The 11,287-nt window shown below is 57.6% G+C and overlaps 1 protein-coding gene across 1 annotated transcript in view; it reads right to left on the reverse strand.

The window, feature by feature from the left end:
* The window catches only part of CAPN15 (calpain 15), a 41,170-nt gene that overhangs the window by 2,759 nt on the left and 27,124 nt on the right, over positions 1-11,287 (reverse strand). The window contains 12 exon segments of the mRNA XM_031060428.1: positions 6-90; positions 356-453; positions 718-878; positions 1,049-1,275; positions 1,915-2,076; positions 2,240-2,392; positions 2,992-3,117; positions 4,008-4,231; positions 6,910-7,093; positions 7,543-7,751; positions 11,055-11,284; position 11,287. The exon segment at position 11,287 is cut by the window's right edge and continues 1,159 nt beyond it. Coding sequence (XP_030916288.1) covers positions 6-90; positions 356-453; positions 718-878; positions 1,049-1,275; positions 1,915-2,076; positions 2,240-2,392; positions 2,992-3,117; positions 4,008-4,231; positions 6,910-7,093; positions 7,543-7,751; positions 11,055-11,284; position 11,287 — 1,860 coding nt within the window.

The raw sequence follows: 11,287 nt of genomic DNA on the forward strand, positions 1-11,287 counted from the left end.
AAGACCTGGGTGGCTTTGCGGTGCGCCAGGCGGTGCGTGATGGAGAAACCGGCGTTACCCTCCAGCTGGGACAGGATCACCAACACCTGCCTGTGGAGAGAGCCACGGGCTTAGGGCAGCAGCCTCCAGCCCTGCAATCCCACCTCTGTCCCAGCAATCCCACCTCTTTCCTGGCAATCCCACCTCTGTCCCAGCAATCCCACCTCTTTCCTGGCAATCCCACCCTGTCCTGACAATCTCACCTCTGTCCTGGCAATTCCATCCTGTCCATGCCTCCTGCCAGCCCCAGCTCTTTCTCCCAACCTCCTGGCAGCCCCATGGCAGCCCCCATGACCCACCCCTGCCTTGCCCAGACCTGTGCAGGGGGGGGACGCTGTCCTGTCGGTTCTCCACCACCACGATGAGCCCCGCCCAGCCGTGGGTCAGGTAGTAGCAGGTCATCCCCTCACGGCCCTGGGGCAGAGAGCAGGCAAGGGGATGAAGCCTCTGGGCACCCCCATCCCCAAATCAGAACTCCTGCACTGGCATCCTCTACTCTAGCCAAGGGCAGCCCATCTGCTGGGGTGCCCCATGCTGCCCCAGGGAGCAAAGGGGAGGGGGCATCCAGGGGTAGCAGCCAGAGCTGGCACAGCTCTGCCCAACCCCTGCCTGAGGACCCCACAGGTCCAGGCTCCCTCTGGCAGCATCACTCCCCTCCCCACTGCAGCCCCCACCCACCTCGTGGCGCTCGCCCTTGTTCTCGGTCAGCAGGATGATGGCATCTGCCAGCGTGGTGGGCTGTGCGTCCACCTGCTCCACCATCACCAGGCGGGAGCTGTAGATAGCCAGGATGTAGCTGGAATAATCAGTGGCTGGTCGGCTGCTGGTGGGACTGGAAGCTGCGGAGACACCCAGAGGAACAGGGATCAGGGAACTGTCACCAAGCCCACAGTCCCCAGGAGCATGGTGCAATGTGCAACAGGCAACCTCCACCCTCAAGAAGGTCTCCATGAGGAGGACTGAGGGCTTTGGCACCTCTCCCCCTCCCAGGGCCCCTCCGTGCCCTCACCCTGGGCAGCAGGGCCGGCCAGGGCAGCGCTCCAGTGGTTGAAGGCACAGCACACGACGGCGTACTCGCCCGGCTCCAGCATCACGTCGCAGTTGACGAACTTCTTGACGGCTCGTTTGCTGTGGGCCATCAGCCGGCCCAGGCTCAGCTTGTTCCCACTGGTGAAGGTGGCCCGGAAAACCATGATGCACAAGTCCAGCAAGTGGCTGTCCACCGTGTCTGACCTCCTGTGCCAGGAAGGAAGGGTCACACGTCACCCAGGACACAGGCAGCTGTTCCAGGGAACAGCTATCCCACTGCCACAAATATCCAGCCCCAGGAACCAGCCCTGCATTCAGGAGTTGGGTTCCAGCTAAACATGAGCAGTTCCCAAGATCTGGAGAGATGGTGATGGGGGCCCATCCCTGAGCTCTGTGACCCCGAGAGATGCCAATGTGTTTGGATTTCTTCTGGGCCCACAGAACCACAGTACTGTGGAATCATTAATGTTAGTAAAGCCTCTAAGATCATCAAGACCATTAACCAACCATTAACCCAGCACTGCCAAGACCACCACTAACCCACGTCCCCAAGTGCGACATCCGAAAGATTTTTAAATCCTTGCAGGGATGGGGACTCCATCACTGCCCTGGGCAGCTATGCCAGGGACTGACCATCCTTTCAGTGAAGAAATTTCCCCCAATATCCAACCTAAACCTCCCCTGGTGCAACTTGAGGCCGTTTCCCCTTGTCCTGTCTGAAAGCAGAGCCTGACCCCCACGTGGCTGCACCCTCCTGTTAGGGAGTTGTGCAGAGCCACAGGGTCCCTCCTGAGCCTCCTTTTCTCCAAGCTGAGCCCCCCAGTTTCACTGCCCTGCCCAGCTCACCTGCTGCCCTCCTGGAAGAGGGCAAACTCCAGAGCTGCGCGCTCCAACACTGTCAGCGATGTCACCGTCACCGGCCCGTTGGCCTTGTTGGGGAACATGCCCTGCACACGCACCTCGTGCCAGTCCGAATGGAGCTTGCAGATATCCACAGAGTCAAAATACCTGTGGGGAAGCCAGGCTCAGTCCTGATGGGGCACACTGCACGCAGCAGGACACCCACATTCCCTAGGGATGACCAGTCCCACCTGCCCCATCATGACCCCATGTGCCGTTTCCATCCCTGCCCCATTCCCCGCCCCACAGCTCTGCTCTGGCCGTGCCATACTTGATGAAGTCGCTGTACTCCATCCAGAAGACCCCCTCGCTGCTGCCATGGGGCATCAGGTCGTGGCGCAGGGGGAGCGGCCAGTGCGGCCACTCGTCCGACCAGCTGCCGTTCCAGGAGAAGCGGCCCCAGGGGTTCCGGAGGCGCAGCAACCTGGGAAGGGGAAAAGTGTCAGAGACCCAGGAGGGAGGGGAGACCCAGCCTGCCCCCCACAAAGGACACCCTGTGACTCCTGCCTTCTCACAGCATCCCAGAACTAATGTGTCACCCACATCGTGGCCCCCTGTCCTGCAGCTCTGTTCCTGCTGCTGCTCCCTCTGCCCCTCCCTGCCCAAAGGGGCTCAGCAGGGCAGAGGCTGCTGAGAGTGACATGGCTGAAAATACAGCTTCCTATAGCAGCCCAGCTGTCAGGGTGGCACCCATTTCCATCCCCCCTCCATTCAAAGATGAGCAATATGCTCTGAGCATCTCACTGAAGTGAGAGCTCAACTCAGTCCTCTGTGTCTTGTGAGACCAGGTCAAACATTCCAGCCCTGGACATGGAACCAGCACCAGGCAAGGACAGCTCATACGATAACAGCATTTATGTGACACCCTAGGATGGTGTCATCCTTGCTGGCCATGAGGATGGGATACCAAAGAGTCCCCAGGGTCCTGTTCACCATGCCCTCCGTTATCCATCCCCAGGTTTTCTGCTGGGTCTGCAGGCAGGAGCAGCTGCAGAGGCATGGCAGGCTCCCGGCCGAGCTCACCTGAAGCCCTGGACGTCCCGCACGTCCAGGATGGAATAGGCGTGCCGGGGCCGGAGCCCCATGCTCTCGTAGGCCACATCATCCACCTTCATGTTGCCCCCGCCGCAGGACGCGCCCATGAGGAACCTGCACGGGGACACCAAACCCTCGGGGTCCTGCCAGGCCTGGCCTGGGGACACCTCATCCCTGCCACTCAAGGCATGGGACAGCTTCCTCCCAGGAGGCTCCTGGATGCTCCCACTCTGCAACAACACTGCTGGGATCAACAACACTCCCCAGGCAGTGCCCAGCCCTGCTGGCCAGAGCTCCCTCCCCTTGCCCAAGTGCACGCTGAGCCCAGGCTCCAAGGAGAGCTGCTTTGCACTGGGGAGCTTTACCCCAAACCTCCCATGATTTCTACCCCAGGGTCCTGCTCACTTCTGCTGGCTGGCAGAAAGCCATGGAGAAAAGCAGGTAGTCCATCAGCTGGACAAGCTGGCAGGAGTGAGGACACTATTTGGGGCAGGAGGTCTGCAGCAGTCACGTTTAGGGGGACACCATGTGATGGGAGCTACCCATCCATGTGGCCCCATACCCCAGCCTCCAGCCAACCCAGCTGCCCTCCTGCCCAAGTGATGAGCAGGAGGTCTCTGCTTTGGCTGTGCCCCCTCTAGAGCAGTGCTAGCCAGGTGTCATTAGCAAAGATGTCACATATGGGTGGGAGACATGGGCAGGGTCAAGCATTCACAAAACAGAAAAGCTCAAAGCAAAGCAAGTGGGCTCAGTGCCACTTCCTAACTCCTGCAAGACAGCAGTGACGTGCAGTGGAAATTCACCAGGCTCTTATTTCATATGAGAATCACAGGAGAAATAATTTCTTAGAACTTGGAGTGGGAGCTCCACCCATGCTCCAGATGAGTGGCACAGGTCGTGGACTCCACCCCAGCTAATGCAGTGATCCCTCTCCTGAGCCCCTAAGGACAAGAATGTTCCCCCTCACCCCCCTCTGCAGCATCCCTGCTCCTCCCTTGTCTTACCCAGCCTCCTTAGAGCTGAGCATCTTGGCCCAGATGAGGTCGGTGTCGATGGGCTCCTCGCGGGGGTTGGTGGAGCTGACCTGCAGCATGAGGCTCTCGCAGGGCGCCCCGGTGAGCGTGGCCAGCCCCTCGATGGCGCGCCCGGCCTGCAGCGCGAAGTACGAACCGTGCAGCTTGGCCAGCGCCTTCTCAATGAGGGCCACCCACAGCTGCTTCCTCTGGGCCTGCAGAGACAGGGAGGGACACTCAGCCCCTGGGCAGGGGGTGGGACAGCCCCTCCCAGCCATCCCGAGCAGCCATCCTGGCTGGAGAGGCAGCAGCACAAGGCCATGCCAGGAGCTGGTCCCCTTGGCCACGGGTGACCCGTGCGCTCTTTGCTCAGTGTTTTCTTTGCAGAGTTCAATTCCCCTTGGGAAGAAGTCCTGGAATGAACACCCAAGAGGCCTGGGTGCTGACAGAGCTGCGCCCTGGGGTGCCCAGCAATCAGGCTGGCAGGGTGGGTGCCCACCCTGAGCCCCTTCTGTCCACTTCAACCTGAACTTAGAACCATTTAATATTGGAAGAGCACACCAAGGCTCCCAGAGCTCAAGGAGCATTTGAACAACACTCTCAGGCACAAGGTGGGATTGTTGGGGTGTGTGTAGGGCCAGGAATTGGACTGATGATCCTTGTGGGTCCCTTCCCACTCAGGACATTTAGGATTCTGTGATGTGGAGCACATCTGGAACAGCTGCCTTTAACTCACACACCTCTGCAAACCCAAACCAACACCCCTTCGGCAGAGGAGGTTCCCCAGAGCACACCCACCCAACTGACTGGATTCCACCCAGGCAACACAGACACTGCTTCAAGGACAAGCTCCAAAAGCACGGACTGGCAAAGTCCCCTACTCCAGCACAGGGAGTAACTACAAGGCCTAATTACAAGATGTCAGTTTTTTCCCAGCAAATGGGGTTTGGTATCCGGTGCTTGGAGAGCAGCAGGGAAAATCACTGGTACATTGTGCCTGTGTGACTCACAGGTGGCAGCCAAGAGCTGGCAGAGGAAAGGAGGGCAGTGAAGATTTCTTTCTGATGGATAAAGAGAGCTTAAAAGTGCTTTTTGCTGGTTTTTGGGTCCCTCACTCAACAAAATCCATGTTGTTTATTTCTGCCTGAACCACAGCCAGGGAGCTCAGATAAGAGCCTGATTTTCTTTTATTTTTAAAACTCTGATTTTCCTTTTATATCCCCCACATCCAGCTCCCACAGCTGAACACTCAGCAGAAAAATCTCATCACGATTCAGATGCTCCTGGAAACAGAGGCAAGGCAAGTCCAGCCCATGTGAAAACCTCCAATCTTAAAAAAGCTCCAAAAGCAGACTTGAAATTCATGAAAGATGGGAGGAAAAGGTAAAAAACAAGACAGGTAAGTCTTATGCTGAAATAAAGAAATGCATCTGTATCCTCTGTCTACTGAGAGGCAGAATGTAGACACAAACTCCTTCTTCTTCCCTTCTCTGAAGTTTGATTCCTGTCCTGGCATGGCTGTGTGTCAAAACCCAGAGGACTGGATTTGCAGAAGGAAATCCAAACCAGCAGCCCCAGTCCCTGTCTCCTCCTGACAGTGGTACTTTGTTTTCTTTGGCAGATTTTGCCCCCTGAGTTTCAATAGAGACATTCTCAGTCTCCTTCATGGACATGATCCCAGCAAGAGCCCCTGGGCCTGGCAGGCAGGGCAGGGCAGAGCGATGTCCTGAGGGGCTGAGGGAGCTCCACTGACCCGAGCAGATGCCACCCCAGCGTGCTCAGAGCAACTGGGCACTGGCTCGGAACAGGCTGCTCCATGTGCCATCCCCTCTTTCTCCACAGGCCCTCCCTGGCACAGCCAAGCTGCCAGACCTCCCCTCAGAGGAAAGAAACAGCTTTCCCTCAGTCCCTCACAGTGCAAAACACAGGTTAAAGTGTTTTCCTTTTATATGAAGGGTAAGAGTGGCTTTCTCTGCAAGCAAAGTGGCTGTGGTGCAAGGAGTGAGGGAAAAGCAACTGTAAATGAAATTTCTTCACTGCAGCCTGGGAAATGCCAAAAGACGTCTAAATAGATGGATATTATGGCTTCAAAGAGTTCAGTTGTCTTGAAGACACAGTGAAGAGCAGTGTCCTGAGCTGCAAACAGGGTGCAACCAGTGCTGGATCTTCCATTTGTGTCACAGCATGCCCTGGCAGCTCCAGGCCTGGGGCAGCTGGGAAGTACCTGCTGGGAAAGGACCTGGGAGCGCTGCTTGGCAGCAGCTGAACGTGAGTCAGATGTGCCCAGGTGGGCCAGAAGGTCAATGGCACCTGGCATGACATTGAGGGGCTGGAATGTGTCCAGAGAAGGGAACAGAGCTGGGAAGGGGCTGGAGCACCAGGAGGGGCTGAAGGAGGTGGAGTGGCGGCTCAGCCTGGAGAAAAGGAGGCTCGGGGGGGACCTTGTGGCTCTGCACAGCTCCTGACAGGAGGGGACAGCCGGGGGGTCGGGCTGTGCTCCAGGGAACAGGGACAGGAGGAGAGGAAACAGCCTCAAGTTGCACCATAGGAGGTTTAGCTTGGATATTGGGAAAATTCCTTAATAAAAGGTGGTCAGGCATTGGAATGGGCTGTTCAGGGCACTGGTGGAGTCATCATCCCAGGGAACATTCAAAAAAGAAGTCAATGTGGTACTTTGTGGCACGGTTTAGTGAGCAAGGGGTATTTGATCAGTGGTTGGACTTGGTGATCTTTGGGGCCTTTTCCAACCTTAGTGTCTCTATGACTTTAAATGCAGCACGAAGGAGAGGCCTCACATGAACCCCAGCAGTGCCTCTTCCCACTGCCTGTCCTGGGAGGGCCTGGGATGAGCCTCCCTGAGCCCTGGAGCACTGCCCACCCCTGTGGCACTGAGCTGGGAGAAGAGCAGGTAGCCGCACTCGTCGCAGGGCAGCATGTCATCCACCAGCACCGTGGTCCACGTGCCGTCCTTGCACAGCCGCACCTGGTAGGCGCCCTCGGGGCACAGCGTCCTGGTGATCATCACCCTCTCCACCAGCTCCTGCCTCTCAGCCAGCACGGCCAGGGCGCTCAGGAACCTGCCGGGCAGGCGGGGCGGCCTCAGCATGGCACAGGGCATGGGCATGGGGCATGGGCAGCACGGGCACGGGCAGCATGGGCATGGGCAGCACGGGCACGGGCAGCATGGGCATGGGCAGCACGGGCACGGGCAGCATGGGCATGGGCAGCACGGGCACGGGCAGCATGGGCATGGGCAGCACGGGCACGGGCAGCATGGGCATGGGCAGCACGGGCACGGGCAGCATGGGCATGGGCAGCACGGGCATGGGCAGCACGGGGCACAGGGCATGGGCAGCACGAGCCACCCAGCCACACAGCGCTGGGAGGGGGTGAGGCAGAGCATGGGCTACAGCCTGGGGACATAAAGCGGTTTGAGTAGGACTGAGGGGGCCGAGCAGGAGCTGGAGGAAGAGGGGGGAAGGAGGGAATGGGCAGGAGGGTGTCAGCCCGGCTCAGTCGCCCCTACCAGCAGTTGCCCAGCAGTCCCTGCAGGATGTCCGAGGGCCGCGGCGTGCGGAACACCGACCACTTCACCGAGCGCTCCTTGAAGATGCTGCAGTTGATCTCGTGGGGCCGCAGCCACTGCTTCACCCGCTGCTGCACGCTGTCCCCCTCCGGGAAACCCACTGACTTGGGCCCGGGGGGGAAACTGTCGTCCACAAAATTGACTTTGTTCTGTGAGGGCAAAAGGCAAAGAGAGCATCAGTGGAGCCACTTGGGACTGGGGGGCCTGGAGAGCCTCCCACTGCCCCCCTGAGAGACAGCAGAGCCCCCAGCCCTCCTGCCGGGCCCAGGCAGTCCCTTCCCAGCCCTGCAGGGGGGCAGGACTATGCTGGTGTCAGCTGGCAGCAGCAGAGATGCTTTTTGTGCTTCAGGTCCAGCATTCAGCCTTGCCTCGGGCTCACCTCCCTGGTTTCAAGCTCCGGGCTGTGACTCCAATCTGCCTTTTTCTGTTTCACAGGAGCCTCCCTGGGCAGGGACCGTCTCACACTTTGTGCTGGTGCTAAAAGCTGGGCTGTGGGGAGCCTTGGCTGCCTCCACAAGCAGCAAAGCCTGCAAACAGCAAGGCTCCGAGGAGCCACCTGGCACGCAAACACACCTCAACCCAGCCTTGTCCGTGCCCCAGAGGGGACACGCTGGGCTTGGCAGCCCTGTGCCATCCCCCAGGCACATCCATGGGGGATGGGAGAGGCAGCTTTTGCAATTGCATTCAGCCAGACCACAACCAGGCAAGCAACTTCAGAGTGAGGGTATCCCACGTCCCAGGCCTCCTGCAATAGTTGATTCATCATAAATAAACAGCATGGGTGGAAGGGCAGGTCATCCCACAGGCATTAACCACAGGGATGGAAGCACGGAACTTCACCAAGAAGGGTGGCTTTTTCAGTCTAACACAGGGTGAAATGAGAACAGGTGTTTCTTTGTTATTGTTAATTAAATTAAATTAAATTAAATTCTTTCAGCAAAAGCCGGCTCTGATTTAAATTAGCTTTACGCACACCCAATTAGTAGTTGACCTCCTCTTTTGTGGCAATCCTACCTGAATGCTTCCTTTGTGGTGCCCCCAATCAGCAACCCCAGCTCCTCTTTTGCAGGAGGGTGTTTTTCAGCTAATAGCTGTCCTGCTCTCTCAGGGGAGCATCTGCCCCGTGCAGCTGAGGAGCAGCCACCATTCCAGCAGCCTCAGTCACAGCCTGCCTGGGGACCTGGCTGTGACCCATCCCTGCACATGGATCTCTGGGCTCTGCAGGAACTCGCTGTGCAGGGCTATGAGGACATGAGGGAGAGGATTCTCCCCCTCTGCTCTGCCCTTGTGAGACCCCAGTTTTGTCCATCTCTGGAGGACTCAGCATAACAAATATGTGGATCTGTTAGAACAGGTCCAGGGTACCCCATGGAGATGCTCTGTGGGCAGGATCCCCTTTCCTCTGGGACCAGGCTGAGAGAGCTGGGGGTGCTCACCTGGAGAAGGTTCCATGGAGACCTCAGACCCCTTCCAGTGCCTAAAGGAAGCTTATTAGTAAGAGGGAAAGCAATTTTTCACATGGACAAGCAGTGATGGGATAAGGGGAGAGTTTTAAACTGAAAGGGGAGAAAATTTAAATTGAGTACTGGGGAAAAATTCTTCCCTGTGAGGGTGAGGAGGCCCTGGCACAGGCTGCCCAAGGAAGCTGTGCCTGCCCCATCTGTGCAAGTGTTCAAGGCCAGGCTGGACAGGACTTGGAGTAACCTGGTCTGGTGGAAAGTGAAGTGGGCTGGCAGGGTTGGAACAAGATGAGCTTTAAGGTCCCTTCTATCCCAAACCATTCTGATTCCATGATTCCAGTGGAAGAGGTCAGCTCTGCACTGCTCCCCAACAGAAGAGAAAGGGTAAAGCTAAAATAGGGACCACACACTGAGAAGAGTTGGAAAAGGCATCCCTGGAATAGCAGAGGAAGGAAAACCCACAGCAGGAGCTCAAGCAGAAATGCTGGCAGGGAGCAGCAAGAGGAGCTGCTCCACATGACATGGGGCAGGGGGACAAACAGACGGAGCAGAACTTGGCCAGCCTGGCTCCTCCAGGCAAGGCTGAGCAGCCTGGGCAGCAGGGAGCTCACAGGGACCTCCCCTGCCAGCCTGACCAGGAGCCCAGGGACAGGAGCAGCACCGTCCCTCCACTGCTGCCAGGCTTAAACTCACACCTAAACAGTGTCAGAGCACAGCTGGGGCTGGGCTGGGCTGGAGGGGGATTTTTGGGAGATGGATCTCACAGCCCATTACTGTGGGTTAAGGAGCACACACGCTCAGCCAAGGCTCCGGCCGAGCGCTGCGGGACAGGGCAGGGCAGGCTCCCCTTCCTGGCAGCGCCACGCTGCTAATTCAGCCTGGCCATCATCATGATTCATCCTTCAGGCCTGATCCTGATGAACAGATGTTCCCTGCCTACAAAAGAGGCTATTCACTTGCTTAAAAGATGGGGATAAGCAGAATCTGGGTCTCTGCTATAAAGACACCCACGCCTGTTAGGAAGGACACACAGCAATTTAAAAAAACCACAAGCCCAAACAAGATCATTCTCAGAGCTTCCCCTCTGAGCCCAATATCTCTGTTCCCTGGACTGTGCAGTGGAGGCGCAGGAATGGACAAGATCCTCAGACCAGGCAGGAAAAGCCTTGTTTGTACGTCAAAATGGGACTGCAACTCCCTCTCCATCTGGTCCAGAAGAGCTGGAGGCTTCCCCCAGAAGGAGGCCAGAGACAGCAGCATCCACAGGAGCTTTTAATGCCACACAGGGAAAAAAATGAGGCCAACAGAGTGGTGTTTGAGGCTGAAACCCAACTGACTGGACCAGATACCTCATAGTGGGAAGGTGTGTGCTGGCACGTACTCCTGAGACCTTCAACTAGAGCCAGCCTACAGCTGCAGCTCAGCTGTCTGCCCAGAACAGGGGGAGCCATTTGTGCTGCACTTCTGCATTTGCAACACCCAAACCAGGAACGCCAAGGCCCAGCCCATGGTTCTGAAACACCTGCAGCTGCTGGCAGTGGCAGCAGTTCCTCTGCCTGCCCTCTCATCCTGAGCCTCTGCTTGCTGCATCCCAGATTTCCTGCATCCATGGACAGCAGTGCCACCAGCAAACCCAGGCACACACCCCACCTTCCCCACTGCTAGACACTGGAAGGAGACACTGGAAGGAGATGGACTGGCCACCTAAGGATGTCCCCTTCATCCCAGATGTTCTCTCTCACTGATTTAAAATACCACTGAGTTTCAGAATTAACAGGTTTAGCACTAGGTTTTAGACTTCCTCACCCTTGCACCAGGAGTGGGCTCTATGGGCTGTCTTCACCCTGGAGATTATTCTGCACCAAAATACGACATTTCAGTGCCAACAACCAGCATCCAGCTGCTGCAAGGGAAGATCCCTAGAGCCCAAGGCATGGAAGATGCTGCCCCAGACCTGTGGGGGAGGCAGGAACAAGCAAGCACTGCACTCACCTCCCGGCAGAAGGTCACGATGTTTTCCCACAGGGCTTTGGCCTCGCCCTCATCCGTTTGCCTCCTCTTCTCCACATGCATGCTCTCCCTCCTCTTGAGGGGCTTGAGGCCCTTGTGCTGGGCCACGTACTGCTGGGGGGTGTGGCAGGCGCCGCAGTGCTTGGCCTTCCCCTCGTTGAGCAGGGTGCAGGCGGGGCAGGCCCACTGGCCCGGCCTGTCCTGCGCTCCGGCCG

The sequence above is a fragment of the Geospiza fortis genome, unplaced genomic scaffold (assembly GCF_000277835.1).
Source record: "Geospiza fortis unplaced genomic scaffold, GeoFor_1.0 scaffold114, whole genome shotgun sequence".
NCBI lineage: Eukaryota > Metazoa > Chordata > Aves > Passeriformes > Thraupidae > Geospiza > Geospiza fortis.